Source organism: Salvia splendens, chromosome 19, assembly GCF_004379255.2.
Source record: "Salvia splendens isolate huo1 chromosome 19, SspV2, whole genome shotgun sequence".
Taxonomy (NCBI): Eukaryota; Viridiplantae; Streptophyta; class Magnoliopsida; order Lamiales; family Lamiaceae; genus Salvia; species Salvia splendens.
In genome coordinates, this window is record NC_056050.1 from 21,770,980 (window position 1) to 21,797,428 (window position 26,449).

The following is a 26,449-nucleotide window of genomic DNA, read 5'->3' on the forward strand; positions in this document are numbered from 1 at the left end:
GAGGCTGTAAAGGAGAGCATGTGGCTGAAAGGAATCTGCTCGGATTTTGGAGTCGATCAAGAAGCTGTGACTGTATTATGTGATTCAAATAGTGCCATATGTCTATCAAAACATCAGACATTCCATGAGAGGAGCAAGCATGTGGGTGTTAAGCTTCATTTTGTGAGGGATGAAGTTGAAAAGGGCTCAGTAAAGATTGAGAAAGTAGCTACTGAGCACAATGCTGCTGATATGCTAACAAAGGTGTTACCCGGACTTAAGTTGAAGTATTGCATGGATTTGGTGAATCTGATTCAGCTGGAGTGATTGTGGAAGATGGATATGCTCTGTGGATTGTCCAGTTGTGTCCCAAGGTGAAGATTTGTTATGAGGATTGGGGCAAAACTGCACAATCAGTCAAGCTCGGTGTTAGCCGAGCTTAATCGTGCTCGGTGATTAGCCGAGCTTGCTGGTGCTCGGTATTAGCCGAACTTAGTCGAGTTCGGTGTTGGCCGTTGTTATTAACTGATGCATAGACAAACGTGAGCCGTCGGATGCGATTAGTTAGTTAGCTTAAATGACAGCCGTTGGATTTGTTTTGGTTGTTAGATTAGTGTTAGTCAAATAGAGTGAATAACCGAGCTGTGCAAGCGGAGTGAAAAAAAAAGATTTTTCATCCATCAGTTTGTAATCTTCCACAAGAAATTGAATACAAGATTTCCATTAATTCTCCGAGAGTTGTTCTTAGCTTTATTCATTTTCATATCGAGTGTTTGTTCTTCTTGTTCCGGAATCGATCTTGTTGTGATAGCAAGATTGAGTCGCGTATTTGATACCATTACATAATAAGTTAGTGGAATCTAAGGTCCAATACCAAAAATGGTAAAAAAAAATGATATGTGACAAATTTTGTGGGATAGACAAAAATGGAAAAAAAGTGACAAAAGTATAATAAAAATGTGGGAGTTTAAATCCGACGAATTAGAACCACGAAATGGCCCATTAAAAACCAAAAAATTGCTTATTGTTGTCCTGATTATTGTGTCTATTTTAGTTTATTTCGTGGAAATTGGTGAAACGTTGAAGAATACTCCTAAGCCCTATATATATTTATTTTGTAGGAATCACAGAACATAAAATTAAATCATTGGTGGCAGTGAATTGTCATTTTAGACCATTATTCTTTCGCGGAAGCTTCTATCTAATGCTATTTTAGGACTTAATTAGATGTAGTATAAGATTTTCGATTAGTTTGACAAATGACATATAGTATTAATATGTAAATCATAAGTTGGAGGAAGGGAAATTGTGTGATTCAGATAATTGATAAAATAGAGTTTGGTGATTCAGTTGCATTAAAATTTGTGTTAATTAGTTTTTAATTTGGGTTTCATGGACATTGATCACATTTCAAAGTCACTTTCAAAATGCCCAATTTTTATAGAGTTATATTGAATCATTGTACTATACAAGTTTCACATAATCCAGTAACATATTGTGACATATAACTGACTATACGATGTACACTGATATAACTATTACCATATTTTCCTAAAATAATAATTATATTTGCTTAAATTAGCAAAATGTTTGCTTCGTTCAAAACTATGCTAATTGCTAAACGACAACATTACTTCCATTTGTGTATAGAGAAGATTAAACCATGGCATGAGTGCTTAATATGGAAGGATCATAATGCATTAGATTTTTTTAGTATGTTACAGTGATATAATTATAATACTAATCTACCAGATTTTGCCTACATACATTCATTTAATTATTGATTTAACCAAGTACTACAATTCATTGAATATTCGTACCGCCTATCAACATTGAATAATTGGTTAATGGGATCCATAATGATATCTGTATAACTTTATTACTGATGAATAATGTAAGCTCACCATCTCAACTAGTGATCACATTTTAAATACTTTGATTATTATATATAGGTGTGTTATTCCACATATGCTTTTGATTTCTTTATCAAATAGTTAGTTCAATGTCTTTATCAAATAGTTAGTTCACAACAAGATTTAATTAGCAAAAGCAAAAGCAAAACCATACACTCAATCTTGTCTGGGGCATATTGTCAACGTCCTAGGTAATTTTTTTTTATTAAAACTCTAATAAAACATAGATCAAAATAACTTTGGTTTTTAATCACAAAATTGAATTTGAGTATGATTTCCTCTCTGTGTCCCCAAAATAGTACTAACTCATTTTGCCGGGACACTCTGATTTAAATACTCATTTATAAAATTACTACTATTATATTCATATTTATGATAAAATTAATATAGTGTAGTATTCTATTATGAAGATTAAATAATCTTTTTAATTCACATAGAGTTATATGAGGCTTTTGTTTTCTCGGCCGCCATGTGGAAAATGGAAATCAATATAAAGTGAATAGTCAGTCAACTGTCAATAGTCAACCCTGAGAGATTTGCTTGGAAAAAGGCGGATAATTACAACGTACATACAAAATATTTCACCAATTTTTCAAATTAGTATAAAAAGATTTAGGTTAGCATATATTATACAAAAAGTTTGATTAGTGTTTTAAATTAATACATTCTTTCAAAATCACTAACATTTTCATCCTATTTTCTCTAAAATTATGCCCTGCGAAATGTAAACTAGAAAATGTTTTGATGGAATGATTACTATTTCGTGAAAATTATATAAATAATATAATGTTTGATGCATTTTAGTAGAAGTATGTAAGAAATGAAATTAGTAGAAAAACTATAGATAAAAGGAATTTACAAAATGAAAAATCAAAGCCAGTCCTTCATTCAGACCTTTCAAGTTAGAAATAGCACAATTCACATACATTTAAACAAAAAGCAAATTAAATAAAGAAATCACATTCCATATATATTGAAAAATAAACTTTATAAAAATATGAGTGAGTCTAGTGATAAAAGAGATAATGTCAAAGATCAAAGATTTCAAAGTTGATTTCATCTAGATATATCCATAATTTTTTTTGTTTAATTACTTACTCATAGAAAGAGCGAGGTAAACTTTTACAAATATAATACTAGCAAAAGATTACCGAAGATCTTCCATCACGGCACATAGAACTAGTTTATCAACGATTTCATCTTCATTCTTTACAACATATATTGAACTACTAACAATGAAGTTCAATATTATGTCATTATTATTATGTGTATATGTTAAGGACCTAATTCCTTAACGTCGATTTCCACACAAAATCAAGAAACGAGGTGTCGTCGTTTGTCGAGCGCCCAACGTTGGGTCGTGACTTGGACGGCAAAAAATTGCAGCTGAGCGCGAGAGGTTCTCGTCGGCAGCGATAGAGAATTAGAATTTTGTGATTCAAGCCAAGTTGGGCGAAATACTGATTTCATTAATTGGTTGAATGAATAAAATGATAACAATCTATCCTATTTATAATACTAGAATACTAGCTTAGGGAACAAGAAACAAATATAAGAAAAGATATGCAAATATCTAATATATCTAAACAAAATAATAATAATAATAATAATAGACTAGTATCAACTCCCCCACGGTTAAAATCCACCTTGTCCCCAAGGTGGGAACCACGAAGCAATGAAGAGTTGAAAGCAAAAAAGCTTTAGCTAGGCGTCTCCTCCTGGATCAAACACATATCGAACAGCTGAATGTCTCCCTTTATCACCTCCAAGAATGCTCAAATATGGCGTGTCATTGCACAGAGGGATGAATCGTGTATCGACGTCGAGTGATGTCGAACGATGGACAATACTTGGGACATTGCCATCAAAGAAATCCACGTAGAAATAGGCAGTTATCCTTACACCAGTGCAAACACTTCCTCTCTTAAACCAACAATTGGTAACATCCGTCGATGACATTTGAGCAACATTGAACGATGCAATTATCTTCTCCACTTCACCAATAGAACCATCCTTCTCTTTATCTTCTAGCAATGTCTCCTCCTTTTCACCAATCTTCTCATCATATACCCCAACGAGCACTTGCGGTGACTCATTGTCGTTCTTGACAATCCCTTTGTTCTTGACGAACTCTCCAGGGGACTCGTTGTTTGGAACATCAAGATGAGCGCCATCATTGTGAACATCGGTAATGTCATTGGGAACATCATCACCGAGTCCTATCGTGGGAGTATTATCAGTTTTCTCTTCGGCTAAATTCTCATCTTGAATGTTCTCCTCAAACTCCTCCCCACCATCCGCATAACAGAGAATGCGTTGTTTACACACATGTTCCATCACCCATTTCTCGGGACAGTGCCAACAGAGACCCAACCTGGACCGTTCTGACTTCTCCGCTTGGGAGACCCGTATTAGCGGCAGGCGTGGCTGCTCTGGAGTTTGACTGGTCACACGCGCGGGCTGACTGTACAGGTCCCGCGTTGGCTTTTCGGTGGAGTAGCGGGGCTGGTGGGAGGCGGGCTGGACTCGCGCTCTCACCTCCTCCCGAGGGCGAGGTCGGTCCCAGCACGTCTCCGAGCGTCGGGACCGGTCAACGGTCGGGTAGCCGCGGTCATGCTGTTGAGCCGGTGGGTCCCAACACGTTGGGCGGTGCCGCTGCGTTGCGGTTGGCGGGTAGCGATCAAACCCTAATTGGGTCTGATGATCTCCGCGATCAGATAGGTGGCCACCCCTCTCGGCGTAGCCACCGCGGTCACGGGGCCAGGCGTCTTGCGCGTTATCGCGGTACCCGATGGGCTGGTATCTCGGCCGTGGGCGACGATCAGGTGGATCCAAGTGGTGTGAGACGTAGGGTGATTCTGGATCAGGCCACGACGGCGGACGGAGTACTTCCACCTGGCTGCTCGGAGGGTCCCAACCGGTTACACGGTGAGGTTGGGCCGCCTGGTAGGGACGGAATGGCTGTGTGGCCTGAGGGAAGTCGTATTGACGACGGCGATAGCCGGCGTAGTCGTATGACATGTTGACGGACTGAGGCGTGGCTGTGGTGGATGATGATCGTCTGACTTTGACGCGGCACGCGGGAATCCTTCCCGTCAGCGTTGCAGAAGTAGTGTTGTCCTGCGGTTAGAGCTCGGCGGACAGGCGGGACTCGACAACCAAAGCAGTTGCTGTGCGCGGAATGTTTTCCATCGGGCAGCGGTGTAGCTTCGGTTCGAGATGGTGGGAGGGTCAGCTCTCAATGAAAGCACCAGTTGTTAAGGACCTAATTCCTTAACGTCGATTTCCACGCAAAATCAAGAAACGAGGTGTCGTCGTTTGTCGAGCGCCCAACGTTGGGTCGTGACTTGGACGGCAAAAATTGCAGCTGAGCGCGAGAAGTTCTCGTCGGCAGCGATAGAGAAATAGAATTTTGTGATTCAAGTCAAGTTGGGCGAAATACTGATTTCATTAATTGGTTGAATGAATAAAATGATAACAATCTATCCTATTTATAGTACTAGAATACTAGCTTAGGGAACAAGAAACAAATATAAGAAAAGATATGCAAATACGTAATACTCCCTCCGTCCCCGAATAAGAGTCGCTAATTTCCATTTTGGGCCGTCCCCCATTAAGAGTCACTCTTCATTTTTACCATAAATGGTAGTAGACCCCATATTCCACTAACTCACTCCACTAACATTTTATTATAAAACCAATATAAAAATGTGGGTCCCACATTCCACTAACTTTTTCCACCAACTTTTCTTTACATTTCTTAAAACTCGTGCCCGGTCAAAGAGCGACTCCTATTAGGGGACGGAGGGAGTATATCTAAACAAAATAATAATAATAATAATAATAATAATAATAATAATAATAATAATAATAATAATAATAATAATAATAATAATAATAGACTCGTATCAGTATCTCTATAAGACCATCCACAATGCCGCCCAGCCGAGCGCCGGCGTTGGGCGGTTCGCTGGGCGATCTATTGCAGTCGCCCAGCGGGCGAATGGAGAGAGAAACCGCACAGCGCTGGGCGGTCGCGTGGTGCTGGGCGGTCCGCTCGGTGCTATTGCAGCGCCCGGATCGCCCAGCGCACCGCCTAGCGCGAAATTTAATTTTTTTTTCCGAAACACTATATATACGCGCTTTGCTCGTCATTTTCATTCGCACCACTTGTTTTAACGAGTACTCTCTCTATCTTAATTTCTGTACAAGATCAACAAGGGAAATGGATCTCAACAACGAGCCTAGTTCCGGGAGTAGCGGGTCACAAACTCCGTCGATCCCCGTGGGAAGTGGATGGGGTCAGATGCCCGGGTACTACAACATGTACCCGTGGCAGCAGATGTATTCCGGGATGCCAACGGGGGGGAGTCCGCCGGGGGGGTTTCCGGCTGTACCGGGGTGGGCACCCGGGATGCAGATGATGCCCGGGGGGGTACCGCCGACATAGGGGACTCCGGGGGTAGTACCGGCTACACAGTGGACTTATGGGGGGTCCCCGGCGACGGCGGGGGATGTCTATCTCCCCAGTTTAGATTTTTCGACTGGTTCATCGCACACATCGACCCAAATGCCCTTGGGGTTTGATAGTTTCTCCTTAGATGACTTGGTGTTTGATACTCCCGGAGCTCCGGAAACTCTCGTTGAAGGGGGAGGGGCAGAGCGGGTGCGTGGCGCCCCCGCGAAGAAGGGCAAGAAGAAGGTCGGCGAGTCGTCGCAGCCGGGTGAGGAGGAGGTACGGACGAGGTGGACGGACGAGGAGAACGTCGCGCTCTGCAAGGCGTGGGTGAGTGTTTGCGACGATCCTCTCGTTTCGAACGAGCAGAGGATCGTCAACATGTGGGGCAAGATAGCAGCAGCCTACATGAGATTTTGCCCGGAGGGGAGGCCACGCAACGGGGAGGATTGCCGGAAGGCCTGGAACCGAATCAGGAGTGCGGTCTCCCGATTTTCGGGTTTGTACACCAACGCATTCCGCATGATGAGCAGTGGCCAAACGGAGGAGGACTGCAGGAGAATAGCTGAGAAAACCTTCCCACTGAAGGGGGTATACAAGGACTTCACCTACTGGAACTGCTATCTTGTGCTGAACGAGTCCGAGAAGTTCCGAGTAGGTGTCGACTCTGGGTGGCCGAAGAAGCAACGACTGAACTACACCGGCGATTTCAGCGGCAGCAGCGGTGGTTCCCACGACCTCCCTGAGACGACGCAGGAGTTCCCCACGCCGCGTTCGGTCGGTGGCCGACCTCGCCCGATGTGGCGCAAGCGCGCTCAGCGGGAGGCGAGGGGGAACGCCGGGGCTTCCCAGGAGGTCCAGTCGGCATCCCCCCTTGTCCAATCCACCGAGGATCTCAAATTCTTCGCTCGCGCCCAAACGCGCGCTCAGTTGATCAAGACGATGGCCGAATGGCGGGTGGCGACGGATCCCGTGGAGAAGAGCGTGCTTCAAACCTTGCTAATGAGCCTGCAGGACGAGTTGGAGGCGGCACGGAGGGAGACCGGCGGCGGCGGCGGCGATGGTGGCGACAGCGACGGAGGCGGCGACGACGGAGACGAGGAGTGAATTGACACTCCTTTTTATTATTGTATTTTTTTTAAAATTAATGTATTTTTTTTAAATTATTGTACTTTTTAAAATTCTAATATTATTATTAAAATTTTCCCGTATATGTCTCGTAAATTAAATTTCGTATATTGTGTGATTGTTAATTATTTCATTTTGTATATATTTGTTAATAGTGATGTGGATATTATGTGGCTAGGCTATGGCTGAGCTATTGCTGAGCTATTTACTTGTTTTGATGATGTGGCAGGAGGATTTTTAGTGCTGATAATGTGGCAGTGGCTAGGCTATGGCTGGGCTATTCCTATTGTGGATGGTCTAATAGCATGACTAAAAGTGTAATTTAGTCGTACTCCATAATGAGATGTCGAAATCCAATTTCCAAAAAAAAAAAAAAAAATTGAACAGAAAATATTTTTCATAACAGCAGATACATTGGGCCCACCACCTTTACAACCTCCGATGTTTTATATTTCGAATTCACACAACATTCGCTGCCGCTCGACATCCATTCCCCTCTCTCTCACTCTTGAACTGAACAACGGAACAAAAAAACAGGCAAGAGGGATACAAGAGGTAGGCATTTTCTTCTTCTACCCGCTTTCTTTGGCAATGCACCCTCCTTCTTCACCAACGCCGCCTGCAAAAAAGATTGCATTTTTTTTCTTTTACTCGACTATTTAGCTGCCTACATGTCTTCTTTTTCTCGAATCAGATCAGCCCATCGTGTGCAATTCCACGGTTATGACATATGTTGCAATTTTAAGAATGTGTGGTGCATTTTAATTTAATTGGTTATGTAGTTAGTTAGTTAGTAGCGTTATTTTGTCTTTGATGGACATTGGATGGTTTATACTTTATAGGAGGGAGTGAGATCCAATTATTTTAGCAACTCTTTTTTCTGTTCTTGATTTGGATATGGACCATCCACGTTATAATACAGAAGCGCACACCGCGTATATAAGCTACAATCTTGTGATAAATTTGATGTCAAGCGGGAAAAAGGTATTCCCCTTCGAATCTAACCCGGCCCTTCAACATTTCTTGATTATGGAAAATTCAGTTTTGATTATCTTTTCAATCAGGGAAAATGGGTTTTTTTATATGTATGATTCATCTCATTAATGTTGTTTCAAATGGGAATGCTAAAGATTGGTTTTTGAGATCATATTTGCACCCTAATGTAGTTTTCTGCTTTTTTTTTTAATCTTGAATTGTTTGGATTCTGATTCTTTTATAAGAAACCCAATAATTCATGCATTTGTTTGATTTATTATATACCTTGGTGTTTTTCTTGATTATAGGAAACACCATGGATGGCCTCAAGACTCCCTTCAAGGGAGTCGAGAAGGATCTCAAAGGACGGTTGGCATGCTACAAGAAGGACTGGCTCGATTCATGTGGTTCGGGTGCAAGGTCTGTATTTCTTTTTGCTTTGCTATTGAGTGATGGAGAGTATATAGTATGATGTTCTGTTTCAACAAAGCTTTAAATTTTATCTTTATTTTCATTCACCATTGCAGGATTCTTGCCCCAACAGCCTATATTTTCTTTGCTTCTGCTCTCCCTGTGATTGCCTTTGGAGAGCAGCTAAGTAGAGAAACAGGTCAGTTTTTAATTCTGAGGAAACTAAATGCATCTTTTTGAACAAGAATTTATTATGAAATGAAAGTTGAGCCCCAAAGATAATTTTTTCCCACTTATTGAAGTAGTTGTTGGCTAATAAGCTTCTTTACACTAATACTAAGCCTCAACTTCTGATAAGTTCTTTGCTTTTCTATCAGATGGAAGGTTGAGCACCCCCGAAACTCTTGCTTCTACGGCTATATGTGGAGTCATTCACTCCATTTTTGGTGGACAGCCGCTATTGATCTTAGGGGTTGCGGAACCAACCATCATTATGTACTCCTACCTGTATAGTTTTGCTAAAAAAACCGTGGGAACGGAGTTGTATCTAGCCTGGGCTGGCTGGTACATAACTAGCCTTAATATTTTTTTTTGTCCAATCTTTTACTTTCCAGATAGCATGTTGAGTAACCTTTTTCCATTTGATTTTTTTTTGTCAGGGTTTGTGTCTGGACTTCTTTGATGCTGTTTCTTCTTGCTATATTCAATGCTTGCACCATCATCAAGCGATTTACACGAGTAGCAGGGGAACTTTTCGGCATGTTAATCACTGTTCTTTTCCTTCAAGAGGCCATCAAGGTAAGCATATATTTGCTCCCTAACCTTGTAGCATCTACTAGCTGGTCCGCTAGAAAATTTGCGATCGTAACTTGTATCTTGCTTGAATAATAACAGGGTGTGGTAAGTGAATTCAGCATTCCAAAGGGTGAAAATGCCTCCGAAGAGAAATTTCAATTCCAGTGGCTTTACACTAATGGATTACTTGCTATCATATTTTCTTTCGGCCTCCTTATCACTGCTCTCAAGAGCACGCAAGCTAGGTCCTGGCGTTATGGTTCTGGTACGGGGAATTTTCATTGGAATGCTAACTTGAATCATGTCGTAGCATTGCCTACATTGTATTGATTCATATCCTCTGGTGTATTTGGACAGGCATGTTCAGGAGTCTTATTGCAGACTACGGAGTTCCCTTGGCGGTTATAGTATGGACTGCGTTATCTTATAGCTTACCGAGCAAGATCCCTTCAGGAGTCCCAAGGCGGCTTTTCTGCCCCGATCCTTGGGATTCTGAGTCGCTGTATCACTGGACCGTGATAAAGGTATTTAGCTAGTAAATAAGCTGTTTATGCTGTGTATTGCTTCCATTTAATGTTTCTATAAATGAAATTTTAGGACATGGGGAGGGTACCAGCAATGTACATTTTTGCTGCGATAATACCGGCCTTGATGATCGCGGGTCTGTACTTTTTCGATCACAGCGTAGCTTCACAGTTGGCACAGCAAAAGGAATTCAATCTGAAAAAGCCCTCTGCTTACCATTATGATATCATGTTGCTGGGAGTGATGGTATGTAATTTAAATCGCTATAGTTGGCTAATTATTTATGTTTTCTTCTCTGCTGAGAGTTGTACCTTTTGTTGTTTCAGACTTTGATCTGTGGATTACTCGGACTTCCTCCTTCGAATGGTGTTCTTCCGCAGTCTCCTATGCATACTCGAAGTCTTGCAGTCCTCAAGAAGCAGGTAGGAATTGCGAATGTGCAGAAATTCTCGCATCATACGAATGAGAAAACTGTTTAATAATCAAGTGCTGATGATCTGCAGTTGATACGGAAGAAAATGGTGAAATCTGCAAAGGAGGGCATGAAGTTGCAAGCGAGCAATTCGGAGATATATGGGCGAATGCACGCTGTGTTTGTTGAGATGGAGGGTGGCGCCTATTCGGTACGAGCTCATTGCTGTCTCGTTCCATCTCTACATCTGTTGTCTAGTTTAAAGGTCTAATTTCGTGTTTTGCTGCAGCACGCTTCGGACAAAGACCTAGCGAGCTTGAAGGAAGCCGTCATGAGCCATGATGATACGGACTCAGATAGCGCGTTCGACCCTGAAAAGTGCATCGATCTCTACTTGCCTGTTAGAGTAAACGAGCAGCGGGTCAGCAACTTGTTGCAATCCATACTTGTGGGGGTCGCTATATGTGCTACGCCCGTGCTCAGGTTGATACCTACCTCGGTCTTGTGGGGATACTTCGCCTACATGGCCATTGACAGCCTCCCCGGTAATCAGTTCTGGGAAAGGATTCTACTGCTGTTCGTTCCACCAGGCCGTCGTTTCAAGTAAGCCTCGTATATTATTACACTCTACAAATCAGAGACCACCATGGTTCTTTTTAACTTACTCGTGATTATTCATTCATCGGGCAGAGTCATCGAAGATTTCCATGCCTCGTACGTGGAGGGGGTGCCGTTCAAATACATCTTCATGTTTACGATCTTTCAGCTCGCCTACCTCCTACTGTGCTTTGGAATCACATGGATACCGATTGCTGGGATACTGTTTCCGTTGCCTTTCTTCCTCCTGATAAGCATACGAGAGCACGTTCTCCCCAAGATGTTCCCGCCTCATTATCTTCGCGAGCTAGATGCAGCTGAGTACGAAGAAATCATTGGGCGCTCGTTCAGGAACAAGAGCCTATCCATCAAGGTAGTTCTTTTTACTATCTTATCCTCGTAATGGCTCTCAAAACACAGTCGAAAACTGAGTCTGACTTAATGTGGAAAAGCAGGACAGGGAGATACCTGACATCGACAATGATGGAAGCTCCCCGGATGTATCTTCTGCTGAGATATTGGACGAGATAACAACGCGCAGAGGTGAACTAAAGCACCGGTCAGTGAGCTTCAACAGCAGGCAGCAGCTTCAGGTTCGTGCTATTTCTGCAACGGCTTTGAGTTGATTAGGCGGAAACTATCCTTAATGGGTCGTGTTTATGCAGGCTGTGCCAGAAGGTTCAGGCAGGGCATAGACGCGAGATCAACAATGCTGCTGCGTTTACAAGAGCGAGCAACGACGGGGAGGATTGGGAGAAGGATGAGGGAAAATGGCATTATAGGAAGAAGTGATGGACTCCTTTTTTCTCAGCAGAAATCATGAGGTGCAAAGGCCCTTCATTTTTCTGGCATTTGGAAAACAAAGGCTGATGAAGGAGGGCATTGGAAGAGGAAGTGTTGTTTGGAGGAAGCTACTATATATGATAAATAACTATAGGTGTTTCACCTCATACATACATACACACACTATTGAATTTCTAATATTTGGGTTAGGAATGAAGAGTGGAATGAATTCAAATTCTTTCTTAATTTTATGCCAAATTACCAAATAAATCACAAAGTTTGGTCAAATTCTCATACTTATAAAAAAACAGAATAATAAATCACCAAGTTTGAAAAATTCGCAATCCATCCATTATTTTCCGGTAGGTGTGTACTAATTTGAATGACTTGGATTTAAATGTTGTGGCGAATATGTATACTAAATCATTTAAATAACAAAGAATATAAGTTTATATAACTACGGATGAGTCATAGCTCAAAAAGATCCCTCGATGCAAAATGTAGTGTATTAAACACCATGACATAATAAATTACGCTTAAAATTGTTAAGACTATGTATAAATCAAAATAGAATAACAGCAACTAGCACCAGTGGTCTAGTGGTAGAATAGTACCCTGCCACGGTACAGACCCGGGTTCGATTCCCGGCTGGTGCATTGCTGTGGTAATTTTTTGCTCAGGTAGGATAAGAAGACGGATTCATTTGTTATTGTAAATTTGTAACATAAGTAGTACTAACTAATTTGTGCATTGTTTTTTAATGTTCCTTCTTTTCTTCTTACAATCTCAAGTATAATTCGAATATTACACTATATAAATCTAATTATAGTACAATACAAAGATATTATAATATTACTACTATACTACATCGTACACAATTTTATATTACGTGTAATGCAGGGCTGTCAAATTGGATATCAGGTATTGGATACCCGATAACCGAACCCGAAAAAATCTGGTAATTGGATACCCGATACCTGAAAAATCGGGTTTCGGGTTGGGATCGAGTATTGGGTTATTGGGATTTTCGGGTATCAGGTAACCCGATACCCGAAAACCTGAAAATTATAATAATTTTACTGATGTTTTATTTAATTTGTCACATTTATCAATTAATTGAATTAGGGTTCTAACGTTGTACACATTTAGTTACACTCCCTGACCCGTCGCTCCCTGTCTCACTCCGTCTCCCTCTAGGCTGCGCCTCTCACCCTCACCCACGACCCACCGACGACGAGCACCACCGCCTGCACCGACGAGCTTGTCGTCTTCTCCTCGGCTCCTCCCTCTCCCACACGCAGACGTTCCGCTAAGCACTCTCCAGCTCTCCCTCTCGGCCCGCGCCGCCCAAGCAGTGGCCGCCCCGCCACCGCTGCCCTCCGCCGCCTCCGCCATCTGAATATTGAAGAAGGTACGAATGTTGCTTCAGTTTACACGAGGTGGCGAGTTGTTCTTGCAGTTTTAGGAGGGCTGCATTTGATTCTTGAAGGGTGGTTATACATACAGTGACTAAGCTTGCGAGTTGTTCTTGCATTTGAGCATTCTATTGCGTTCATTCTCAATTGATTTTGGAAGAAATCGAGATGTAAACTATGATAGTTGTATAATTGGTTAACAAAGGAATTGCATGGTTGCCTTTACAGCCAAATTATCGAAGCAACGCAGGTGTAAAAAATATGATTTTTTTTTTTTAAATCGGGATCGGGTACCCGATGTTTCGGGACTGGATACCCGAATCGGGTATCCGGGTACCCGAAAATTTTTTCGGATCGGGTATCGGGTAGCTTATGTAGAGCTGCTTGGTTTGTTACTAGTTTATACTCCCTCCGTTCTCTTATAGTTGAGTTTAAGAAATGCATGTTTAGTGTGTTAAGTAGATGGATAAAAAAGTACTCCAAAGGAAGAAAAGTAGAGAGAATAGGGTAGAAAGTGAATAAAATAAAAGTGAGAAAGTGTTAAATATGAAAATGACTCGACTATGAGAGAATTTCCAAAAATGGCAAAATGACACAACTATAAGGGAACTAAGGGAGTACTTTATAGGGGATTTTGTTTTCGTATTTGAAATCCATCCTGATATGCGTATAATCTGTTACACATTCCTGCAAAAATTGTTTGTGCATGTTCTAAGCTTCATGTATTAGCAGTAGGAGAAATATTGATGTAGATTTTGCCATTAATGGACAGTGATTGCTAATACAAAATGCTTTTTTCTCTTGCACAATGTGAAAAGAAACAGACGTTTTTGCTTATTACTACTATGTTGCTTTTATATGGGTTATAACAATGTGACCTAACAGACTAATCTCCAAATTGACTGATTATCCGTACTGGATAGCGTGTCAGACATCATAAATCTTGTCTTTCCCGTCTTGGGTAGTGATTCTTGCGGCGGTGTCCTTCAACACATGCTAACCTGTTCTAGTAGTTTGAGTGTCGGTATCGTACCCCAGATTTGTTGCTACATTTGTATTTTGTCTAACTAAATGTGCAAAGCATGTGAAGTACTAGATGTCTATTCCTTGTAAATATAAAATCAAACTTATTCTTGAGTAACTATTGAGAGATATATATGAAGAAGATACTCAATAATTGCATTTGTTCTTAAATGTTGGCTTGGTTGTTAGTACTAATTTTAAGTTGCTAGTATATTTGTTTTAGTTTTGTTGCACTTATTTTTTTGATACTTGGCGAATATCTCTTCTACCAATGTTGTGACTTTACTGAAAGCTAACTAAGAGTCATATGCTTTCTTTTCTTTACTTAGTAGTAGACTAGTAGTCAGTCAGTTGTCATCAATTTAGTTGATTTATTTTTTTTCACAGGCACCATTTCGGAGCTATCTGCAAGAGATGCTGGCTTTTGTAACTTCCTAACTTCTGTATCTCAACTCATTAATCTCTGTAGTGCTTAGCCTTCTACAAAAACGATTTTTAAGCATTTTATGCGCTCTTCTCTAAAGCAATAAAGCCACTAAAGGACAAGTCATTGAAAGGTGAAATGTGCGCCGTAGATACACTTAGATCACAATTTGTTGCCAAGACTAGCTTTTGCTCACAACTCACAACTTTTTCTGAAATTGTAATTTAAGCATTTTATACACGACTCTCTTCCCTTTTATGTCCACTTTCCTTCTAAACTCTTATGTGTATCATTGCACCATTAATGGCAGGTCAAGAGAGAGCAAGCTGAACGTGAAGCACTTGGACATTTCCCTGAGAGGACATTTCTTGTTATTGAATTACGTATAATTGAAACAAGTAAATGTGATCCCGGTCCGGTCTTCTTCCTCTCTAAGAACTGTAATGTGTCATGTTTGTATATTAATGATAAGAAAATCGTTTTCTTTCTATTTCTTTTTTTGCTACTGGTTATCAGCAAATAATGTTGTGTAACTTTATATTAACTGCACCGATGTAAATACTGATGGTTGTGCCTCTCAATACTAGTAGTTATATGAGTTTATATATCATGCTACTGTGATTGTCGCATCTCTGTCTCGACACTGCATTACTTATATATGTCGGGGAAAACTGGAATTACAAGAGATAAACAATACCGGGGCGTAATACAACCCAAAAAGGAAGAACTAAAAACTGAAAATTACAATGAAATCGAAACTGTAAACTGGAAATAAAACTTAGCCGAGTCGAGGAGGCCTCTTTCCGCAAGACGAGATACGCCCCGGTAGTGCTCTCGGTTTGGCGTGTCGTCCCCAAAGATAAAACGGCTACGTCTCTGGTGAAGCAGCACCGCAATCAACAGAGCTCCGACGAACAAGAAGAGGAGAGGGCAGAGCTTTGGGAAGATAGACTATGCATAGAGTATGATGCTTGTGTTCTAATTGTTCTCTTATACTAATGCGAGGAATGACTAGCCTATTTATAGGTTTGGTCCACTGCGGGGGTCAACTCAGCCTTGATGGCTGTCATCATGGATCATCATGGCGGGCCTGTAACCGCCGGCCATTATGAGTTTGAAAGCTGGAGTGGTCGACGTTGAATCTAGACGCTGTACACGCCTTAGTTCAACCGTCACATGTGGACTTCGTGAAGCGACTTGATCAAGACACTAATCAAGCTATCGCTCAAGGAGCAGCAGGCTGAGTTGATCAGGCTGCTGATCAAGACGCAGTATGTCCAGTTGATCAGCAAAACTGAGGTGGTCCAAAACATTAAGTCTGGATCTAGGGACAAGCCCAAAAACCAAGACCAAGGGCGCGGGTGCAGGTGCGGCTCGGCGTGCGTGTGCGTTCGTGTGGGCTCTTTCACCCATCTTAGTCCACGATAATTACTAAGTGTAATTAGTCACTTAATAAATACACATTTAAAGATGTGTCTCATCTCCTATGTGGGATAATTAACACTAGTTAATTACTCCCTACACTTTCAACTCATAGCTTTATCAAAAGCTACAATGTGACCTACTTTAATCCACTATTTCTCACTCACCGGGAATCGGATTTGAGAAAGTGAATATACTACGGTCATCTAAGCGGAACGTAGATCGACGCTATATCATTTAATTTTCCAAAATTAAATGTCTCATCACATTTATTATTGGTCAAACTTCATTGACCGGGCATCTTAAATTCTAGATTCCAACAATATATGAACTTCTGTTTATTTTGTTTTGAATTTAGAAGAGTTTGGTTTGGATTTCAAAAGAAAAAACAATGATGAAATATGGTTACGGCATTTTTAGTTCTTACGCAGGTATTTATGAGTTGTTTGGAGTACTATTTATCATAGTTGCACTTGCTTGTCTATTTGATGCATTAGCAAAATAATTTGGAAATGTCCATGAGAAGTAATAATAAGGAAATTAGGGAGAGATTGTAGGGTGGGTGGAACTACACATAATATAAGAAAATTAATCTTGATAATCCATATATTTGTGGACATTCCATGTGAGGCTGGCCATGCTTTAATTTATTGACAGGCTCTTGTTAGTTATAGGTTATATCCTACGTTGTCTGAAATTTGTACGTATGTATTTTGTAACGTATTCTTCTTTTCTAATGGAATATGGAATACGGAGTATAATTTTACATATTGTCTATTTAATTTGGTTCAAAACTGTTTACATCTTGTCAATTTTGGTCCATCTACTTCACCCACAACCAATCATTGTATTTTCATTCTTGTACAAGATTCAATCTCTTTGCACTATGATCTTGCAGAACTGTCAAAATCAAAGGATAAGAGAGCAGAGAAAACAAGATCTAGTCTCCACATTCTTGATCTTGGGTCGAAAACGTCTTAATTGTATTCATCAACAAAATCTATAAGTTCCGGAATGATTCATTAGAATTAAACTTGAAGATAATTTTGTCTCATTTATAAGTACTCATATAATTGCTGTGTCAAAATGCAGAACCTTAGTCATTAAACGGCAGCCAAGGTTTGATTAGTACTATTCATTTATTTCCCTATCCAACTTAATTCGTTAATCGTCTACAGCCAAGTATTATAGTAGTACTACTATCTTTTAATTCAATTTTTAGGCACTAAAATACTACTTACTACTACTACTATTAATTTCTATACGTTAATTTATTTATTGTTACGTTAGTACTAAAAAATACTCCCCCGTCCCAGTTTAGGAGTGCAATTTAGTTAGGGCACGAGTTTTAAGAAATTATTGGAGTGTGTAATAATTGAAATGAGGTAGTGATTGTTGAAGTGTGTAATAATTAAAGTGAGTTAGTGGAAAGTGTGGCCCTTTTGACTTTTTGTATGTTTAGGATTTTGTTTTATTTTATTTTATGAAAGTAATGACATTTGAGTGTAAATTTCATCAACAATGAGGTTAAATTTTATATCCAAATATGGTAATTCTAAATGAGACTCTTAAACTGGGACGGAGGGAGTACTATTTGTCACACCCCAACCTCTCTTTGGCATATATACTTATAATAAACAATTACAAATTTAAATAAAGAAATCATATACTAATTACATCACCATCCAAATACCATAATTACAAAATTTATTCATTCATTAGCTTATTTACAAATATTCTACATCAACACACATAACCATAAACATTAAATATCATCAACAGTTTAATATCCATATGCATATGCCTCTATGTTCAATTTATTATTCTGTGACAAATCAAGCTTGGTATCTGCCCGAGATTTCCATTGTATACGACCCGTAGGTTCCATTGCCTTTGTACATACATACATATATATGACCCGAAGGTCCATTTCCATTGTATAATATGACATGGAGATCTCATTGTCATTGTATACATATATATGACTCGAAGGTCCATTGCCATTGTATATATGACTCGTAGGTCCATTGTCATTGATATCAGACACAGTGCAAGACTGTCACAGACCCTCTTTAATCCAATGATTTAAGTATTCCAATTCCATATGTCAAACATATCTATTGCATCAATCACATATCCATATCGTACCATACCATCAATATCAAATAACACATAAGTTTACACCACACAATCCAACTATTCACTTCAATTCAATCGTATAGCAATAAACTATATAGCACGTGTAAAATTAAAAGTGTGATTTAAACACACCTAACTACTATAACAGTTGTCTGAACTTTTATATCCATCTTTCCATCTACGACCCTTGTTCCTTCAAAATTTCCTCCTACTGGAATAATATTTCCCTTCCTCCTTTCTTTTTCCTTCACTAGTTTCCCTTCTTCTAATCCTCTGTTTCTCTTTCACCCCTCCCCTTTTTAACTATTCCTCCCCCTTGCCTAATAAAGAATTGTTAATGAAATATATGTGTATGCTTAAGTCGGTTTGGCCAATATGGGGAAACTAAATAACTATTGCTCCACAATCCTTGTAAATAATTTAATATAAAGAAAACACTACAAATTATTGCTTTTGTGCATGAAAGTTTAATAAATGGCCACATATATTACATAACCTTTCATTTACTTTATTTAATTTAAATTATTACAAATGGCACTCCTATATATATATTTATGCATGCAAACCATAAAATTTGACACGTATATACACTATCTTCAAAACTATATGCTCCTTATTTAATTGTTAATATAAGCCACATCCTTATTAATAATATATAGATACTATAATTATGTTACTATATCATATAAGAAACACGTATGTTTTTCCTCCCATACACATGCATTCTCATGTTACCGTATAAGTGTATGCAATGATGCAATTACTATACGCTGTCATAGTCACACGTTTAATTTCAATATTTAACATTTACGACCATATATTATACCTATAATATATATATATATTAATAAATTTTCAAGAATTCAAATTGTATATAAATATATTGATGTGTCACGATGTTATAAATATTACTTCATATAATATACTCACTTAATATATCTATAGTTCAATTAATAATAAAATATATAAAAATATTAAATAACTTAGGGTCATGGATGTTATACTATTGAATCCTTCTAATCATTTCAGTCTTTTTTTTGTTTATTTTCATAGTATTTCTTAATTAATTTTATACTATTCAATTTATCATAATTGAGTTTCATTAATAATATGAATTTGATTTAAAATTAACTTCTTTGCTAGTCATTTTATTTTAAACTCATTTTGAGAATTAAAATTGAGAGATTTTTTTACTACATAAAAAGAATAAAAATACTAAGGAATACTGTAATTATGAACATCTTTTATATTTTTAACAATGAAAATTGTAAATTTAATCATTAAAATGACTTATAACAAAAAGGATTAGCAAAAAAACATTTAAATAAGAAGTATAACAAATGAAATTTAATTAATGAAAAAAGGATTTAAATAATGTATGTGAACAAAATGTAAATAGATTAAGAATAAAGTTGCGTAGGAGTGAATAGTATTTTTAACTCTTGGCTGTCGTTTAAAGATTAAAACTCTGTGTTTTGATACACAGTATGGGGCATTGTGGTTTTAACCACAGCAGAGGATCCACCCCAGAGTGGGATCGATCATAGTTTCAAAACTTATATTGTGAATTTTTAATTTTAATCTTTATTAAAGTATGGCTATGCCTTATCTTTTTTCACTGCTATTTGGTCATGTATTTAACAAAAAAGATTATTAGAAAAAGAAAAGTCAGTTGTATATGTACAATTTTTTTACATCATGGGATCATTACTGTCTCAAAATTATTGGTTGTTAGGATGTCCCCTCAAATATTGTCATATATGGCTGTGATTTTGCTTGTGATCACTAAACAAATTTCAACTTTTACGATGACAATGCAAGAAGCAATAGCCCCTTTGCGTTACAACTTATTTAACCCAATAAAATACCGATAATAAATTTAAAGTTCAATATAAATTACTAAACTTACAATATATATGGACTATCCAAAATATAAAAAAAAAACACTATTATTATTGTTGGACAAATGCCAACATGGAAAAGAAAAACTTGAAAAATTGAAAAAGTAAAGTTGGTTTATCTTTTATTTATAGTCACGGATGATACAATTCAAGGTTGCAATTTGATAAATATAAAACATCAAATCGGCTTCGGCTGGATAAATAAAAATCCAGAAATGAAATATGAGTTCATTTAAGGCCACATTTAATTGGAGAATTTGGAAGCATACAACAATCCGAGCATATATATGTGTACTCGTCATCGCATTTACTTCGGTAGTTTTAAAATTCATTAATAACATGTACTTCTTCACTTATTTTTTTTATTTATTTTGCCAAAAGTTATCATGGTTACTTTATTTAGTCAATCTAACCCCTCATAGTTTCCATTATTGTGTTAACACTTAACAGTTAACCCCTCCACACCCACCTAGTTTTCATTTTTTTCACTAATAATTTGCATGGGGAAAATCACTTAGGATTAGAAACATGCCATATTGGGGGTACTACGTAGGATTCTAGCAACTGTAATGAGTAATTAATATTGATATACTCTCCTTGTCTCATTAAAAAGGAAACATTATCCTTTTTGAATTGTCCCATTTCCTAAAATAGAAATAACATTATCTTTACTTTTTCATATTTCTTACTTTATTTTTTCATAATTAACTCATAAAACAACATTAAATAAAATCTCATGCACAAGGACGGATGTACATGCATCCTACAAGGGGCAAATGGCCCACCTCAAAAAATTTCATTGGTACTATTTTGATCATTATTTTTAAATTTTTTTTTAAATACCTTTATAAATGCCCCTTCTAAAATCTTTAAAATGTCTTTGTATGGAATTTTGCCCCACCTATATAGAATTTCTGGCTCCGTCCCTGCTCGTGCATGTACCGAAAAGCAAATGTTTTATTTTGAAAAGATATCCACGCGAAGGAACTGCGAATTTTGCCGCATTTATGCATATTCTCATTCAATGCATTCATTTCAGCGTCGGCAGACTTCTCTCTACACTACAATTATAGTGGATATCTACGTGGTGCTATTGTCACCCATCCATCTCATACTGATTAAATATGACAACTGAGGATTAAAAATTAGCGTTAATTGGGATTATATCGATCATTCATCAATCATTTCTTGATAGCTAGATTGAGAAGCTGGAAACTCTGCCTACGGAAATTATGTATAATGTGAAAAAACGAAAAATACTACTAGAGGGTAAAACGATGTACTACTTAAATGACGTCATTTAATTTGAAAGTCAAAATTGACCAAACTTGATATTCCTTTTTAGCAATTTGCCCATAAATAAATGCAAAGAAATAATGAAATACTCCCTCCGTTTTTTAAAAATAACAACTATTTCTATTTTTAGTTGTTTCTTAAAAATAGAACTTTAGAATCTTTCTATTTTAGGACATAGACCCCACAATCCACTAACTCTACTTTTACTATTTTTTCTCTTCCTCTCTCTTACTTTACTCATTTTTCTTTTCCCCTCTCTTACTTTATCAATTCTTCTCACTTACTTTACCAATTGTGCATTAAAACTCGTGTTGTTTCAAATGTTTCTATTTTTTGAATACAGAGTGAGTAGTCAATCATTGTTTCTATTCATTAACTAAAGTTTAAAATGATTAAAAAATATAATTTATATTTATGATACAATCAACACTAAGGAAAAAAAAATCCAGAATTGAAAAACAGTTTCAAAAGAAAATTAATCGTTAACAATTTAACAGGATTTGGATAAAAATTTCAATAGATTAGAGACATCAACATGTGCAAATTTATTAGTTATGCCCAAAATGAGGCATATCAAAGTCTGCGGAATTATGAAATTAAATTCGATTTTTGGACTGGTATTGTATGTAGCCTTATGATGGTGCTTTTCATGTGCAGCTCAAACAGGACCACAGCCACAGAGAAAGAGATAACGACACTATCTATTCATAAACAACATTAAAAATTACTCCAAATTATCCAAACTGTTCATCTTTTATTTTCACAAATGAATGTGAACTATATATCCAATTTCCAATAATGAAAAAAATCATATTGATTTGTTGAAATCGAAAAAGGTTTGGGAAGGACATCAAGAATCTCAGCCGTCAGGCATCCACTACGTTGTTCCCCCACCGTTCCTTAAATTACTATTTGCGGGTCATACTGTACTTTTTAACTCCATTCCTTAACTAAGGAACGAAACCTGCAACCCTCCGTTTCTTAATCGTTCCTTAAATTACTATTCATTCAATTTCATTTTTTATTTTTATTTCCAACTCAATTCAATTAAAACAAACACACTTCATTAAAAGCACACAACATAAAAAAATTACAACTTAAAATTCAAAAAAATAAAATATACACAATTAAAATCCTAAAAAATTAAACATTACATAATTTAAAATACAAATTTAAAGAAAATAAAAAAACTACTACGCCGGCGAATCATCCCCCGAAGGCGGTCGAGGTGGAGGGGGAGTCGGAAGGCCAAGTTGTGCTGCCATATGCACAATTCCGTTCCACCAGGCCGCATATTGGGAGGGCGAGAAGCGGGAAGTGTCCGCCATTGTGGCGGTCATGTACACCGCTATAAGGGTGTTCGAGCCTCCCCCCGAGCCTGCCTGGCTTGATTCGCCTCGGCCCTTCCTCGCTCTAGCCGCCTTCGTCCCTTGCGGCCGATGGCGCGCACGACTGGATCCCCCGTCATCCCCGGCCGTACCCGCAAACTCCTGCGATGCACCCTCTTGTCCGCCGCTGCCCTCACCGGTGTCACCAGATGAGTATTGGTCACTCGTCGTGTGCTTCGTGCGCTTTGAGGTTGAGCCCGAGCTGCAGCGGACACCGCCGGCCCACCGTTCCTCGTCCTTGACAGCCTACCAAACATCAACAAATCTGAATTGTTTGCCGGTGTCCTGGTTGTAGACGAACAAAGCCGCCCTCAGAATGTCGGCTCCCGAAGCTCCGCTTTGGTAGTGCGCCGCTTCGGTCGAGTAGATGCCGCAGAATTTTTTGACCTGTTTGTCGACTCGGCCAAAGTGAGAGCGGGGCATTGTATATGTGCGCTTCCGGGAGCCTTTCGGCTTAATCTGGTGGTAGATCTCGGTGACCTTTTCCCAGAAGCGCTTGTGAGCTTGTTGATTCCCGATGATGGGATCGTACGAGACGGTGATCTAGGCATTGTACACCGCCATCGTTTCGTTGTTGTTGTACGGATGCCGGCCTAGATCCTCCTCTTCTTCTTCCTCCTCCTCCTCCTCCTCGCCCGCCTCGATCTCCTCCCAGAGTGGGTTCAACGGGGAAATCCTCCCGAATCTGGGATAATCCCTGCGAATACTGCGGGGCTGAGGGTCGTGCGTATGCATCCACGTCGAAAGTTGGTGGTTGGTACCCACCGGGCGTCGCCGAACTTGTCGTGCCCGGCGTCGACGAACCGGAACCACCAAGTGTGTTGTATATGGTACCCCAATCGGTAAACGTGTTGAGATCCCACCCGCCGGAGCCGCCACCGCCGGAGTTGCCGTCGCCTGACATTTTTTGATGAGATGTTAGATGAAAATTGGAGAAGAAATGAAGTTGATTTTAGGAAGAATAGATGTGTAGTTGTGTGAAATGAGGATGAATTAGGAGTATTTATAGAGTAAAAAATAAAAAAATAAAACGGATATAAAACGGTAATATTACTATTTACACATTTTTTTTATTTTTTTTTATAAATTAATTTTTTTAAAAGATTTATTGCGTCATAAATGACGACGCCCACTCGCGGACCGGCGAGTGGGCGTCACCACGACGCAGGGGCGCGCCACGTCGCCAAAGCGCGTGGCGATGCAGGCCGTGCCGTGTCTCGCGACGACGGCACACGGCACGGCCTGGGCACGGAACGCATGTCCGCAACGTGTCGCGCCCGTTTCGTTCCTCCGGCACGAAACGCGGAACGCGGGCGGCGCGCGTTGTGGATGCTCTCAAGATGGTAAAAGACATGACTTAAAAGTTTTTTGGCTTGGTTTGGTCATAATCCACCTTCAATTATGATGCCAGTTTGTCAGTTCCATACACATTTTATTTCTACAAATTATGTTATCAGAAGATAAATTCAATTTACTGTATCAACGTAGCCAATTCCTCTATCCCAAGTCAATTTAAGCGTTTTTTTAGAGACGAAATTTAAGAAAATTGAAATTTAGAGGTTAGAGAATTTTGATTCAAATCGCTATTGAGGGTTTGTTTAAGTTGAAGCTGATTGAAATTTGAACCCAAATCCCTTAATAAATATACCAATAGTGGCTTTAAAAAATATGGTGTCACATTGTCATTCATAAAAAGCCTCTAAAAAATCTAAAATTTAATCGTATCAAGTGAAACTCAAATAGGGAGAAGATTGAGTAAATAGTCGATTGGAAGATTAATTTCTCCCCATCCAAGGAAAATCCAAGTCTAGGACTATTATCACATATAATTAAAAGGAAAATGTATATTTTTCAAAATAAAAAAAAATAAATTAAAAGAGGCTAAAAATGATAGGCGGCCCACATCTTAATTCAAGGTAGTAAATTGAGGCCCACAGAAATTGCGATTTATAACCTGTCAAAGAAAGCCCAATATATGGGTACGTCTGTGGGTTTTCTAGTATCCACTGGGCCCATTCCACTTGCTGCGGGCCCCGCAAGTCTCGTGGCTTGTCTTTGTAGACTTTTACTCTTCGCTCTCAGCCAAACTATTAAAAGGCTAGTTTTGTCCTTTTATCTCTCTATCTCACTCCTGTTTTATCTATTCGAGGAGTCGCCTCCATGATTCAAACACAAATTAATTGTACAACAGTGGCTAAATTGCTAGGGAATTGGGCAAGATTTGATCAACTTTATTTGAGCTTTGTGTTATACTTGTGGAATGCTAGGCTCTTGTTAAAGATATATAGGTTTGGAAAGTTGTATATCCAATTCACCAAAATAGTATTATACTCGTTCTATCATTAATTGTTACAAATTGACTCAATCCGAGTTTTTAAAATGAAAGAAATTGAGTGAAAAGAGTTGATGAAATATGATTCCTACTTTTAAATATTAATTTTATAAAAAAATAAATGAAATAAGTTAGTGAGTGTGGAGTTTACTATCAAAAACAATAAAACATAAACGTGACTAGTATTGATAGATAGACCAAAAAGAAAAACTAGTGACAAGTACATCTGCACATATAAACAAAAAACACAAAACCTCAAAAGACATCAGTCGAGTTCTGGGGAACCTAAGGGCATCTGCAACGGTAGAAGTGGAGTGGTACTAGACTGCGGTTGAGTTCTCCGTGATGGAATTTTCAATGAAGAATATTGCAATAGCGAAGATCAAGTCTAAGATGTTGTAGAGATAATCGATTTTAGATAGTGCTCTTGCAATGTCCAATGTGGTCCTTTCAATGCTATATCACGCAATGTCATTCATCATCAAAAGATTATGAGAAAACACAATATATCAAAAAAATAATTCTTCTAATTTAAAATTGTTAAATAAAACTCTATACAGATAGGCAACTTGAAGACCTTTATATTAGATGTGAATAATTTATGTTAATTACATGTATAAAAAACTATATTGTAGATCATATTTTCAATTACAATGCCTTATTAAAAGTGTTTAGAACAAATAAAAAAGAAGTTCTAGTTATAATTTTAATTGCATACATTAATACTATTTTAAAGTTATAATTTTTTTGATAAAGTTCAATTATTAAATTTAATCAAGTTACACCTTTTATCTCTATTTTATTCCTTCTCTTAAGACCATCTCCAACCATTTACACCAAACTCAAATCCATTTTTGGGTATACGTCACACTAAAAAATAGTTTTACTCCTACCATTTACCAAAATTAAAATTTACACCATTTTTGAGTTTTTGTCTCACAAAAATTTTGCAGTAACACCATATTTGGTGTTTCACAAAAAACACCAAAAATGAGTTTAAGTTTGAGTTTGGTGTATGGTTGGAGAAGATTTCTACACCAAAATTCATTTTTGAAGTATGGTTGGAGATAGTCTAACACACAAAATAAAGTTACTCCTACATAAAATCTCGTGCCTCTCAAGGAAGGGGTCATCT

The 26,449-nt window shown here is 38.5% G+C and overlaps 1 protein-coding gene, 1 long non-coding RNA gene and 1 other non-coding gene across 3 annotated transcripts; all 3 read left to right on the forward strand.

The window, feature by feature from the left end:
- The first annotated feature begins 7,945 nt into the window (after positions 1-7,945).
- On the forward strand, positions 7,946-12,220 carry LOC121778556 (boron transporter 4-like). Its single transcript, XM_042175929.1, has 14 exons — positions 7,946-8,031; positions 8,760-8,871; positions 8,979-9,061; positions 9,240-9,426; positions 9,522-9,660; positions 9,757-9,922; positions 10,015-10,181; positions 10,255-10,428; positions 10,509-10,604; positions 10,686-10,805; positions 10,884-11,197; positions 11,285-11,564; positions 11,647-11,784; positions 11,857-12,220. Exons 2-14 carry the CDS (start codon positions 8,768-8,770, stop codon positions 11,884-11,886), a joined length of 1,998 nt encoding a protein of 665 aa, XP_042031863.1. The 5' UTR covers positions 7,946-8,031; positions 8,760-8,767; the 3' UTR covers positions 11,887-12,220.
- A 339-nt stretch (positions 12,221-12,559) lies between these two features.
- TRNAG-GCC lies at positions 12,560-12,630 on the forward strand. Its single transcript has one exon. It is a non-coding gene; the product is annotated as a tRNA-Gly (tRNA).
- A 506-nt stretch (positions 12,631-13,136) lies between these two features.
- LOC121778557 lies at positions 13,137-15,401 on the forward strand. Its single transcript, XR_006045692.1, has 3 exons — positions 13,137-13,385; positions 14,800-14,969; positions 15,147-15,401. It is a non-coding gene; the product is annotated as an uncharacterized LOC121778557 (long non-coding RNA).
- The last annotated feature ends 11,048 nt before the right edge of the window (positions 15,402-26,449 follow it).

What these genes read in the sequence shown, in the direction of transcription:
- LOC121778556 (XM_042175929.1), top strand. Translation starts at nt 8,768, where the DNA reads ATGGATGGCCTCAAGACTCCCTTCAAGGGAGTCGAGAAGGATCTCAAA. An exon ending in TGGAGGGTGGCGCCTATTCG is followed by an intron (nt 10,806 to 10,883) that starts GTACGAGCTCAT and finishes GTTTTGCTGCAG; the next exon opens with CACGCTTCGGACAAAGACCT. An exon ending in ACAAGAGCCTATCCATCAAG is followed by an intron (nt 11,565 to 11,646) that starts GTAGTTCTTTTT and finishes GTGGAAAAGCAG; the next exon opens with GACAGGGAGATACCTGACAT.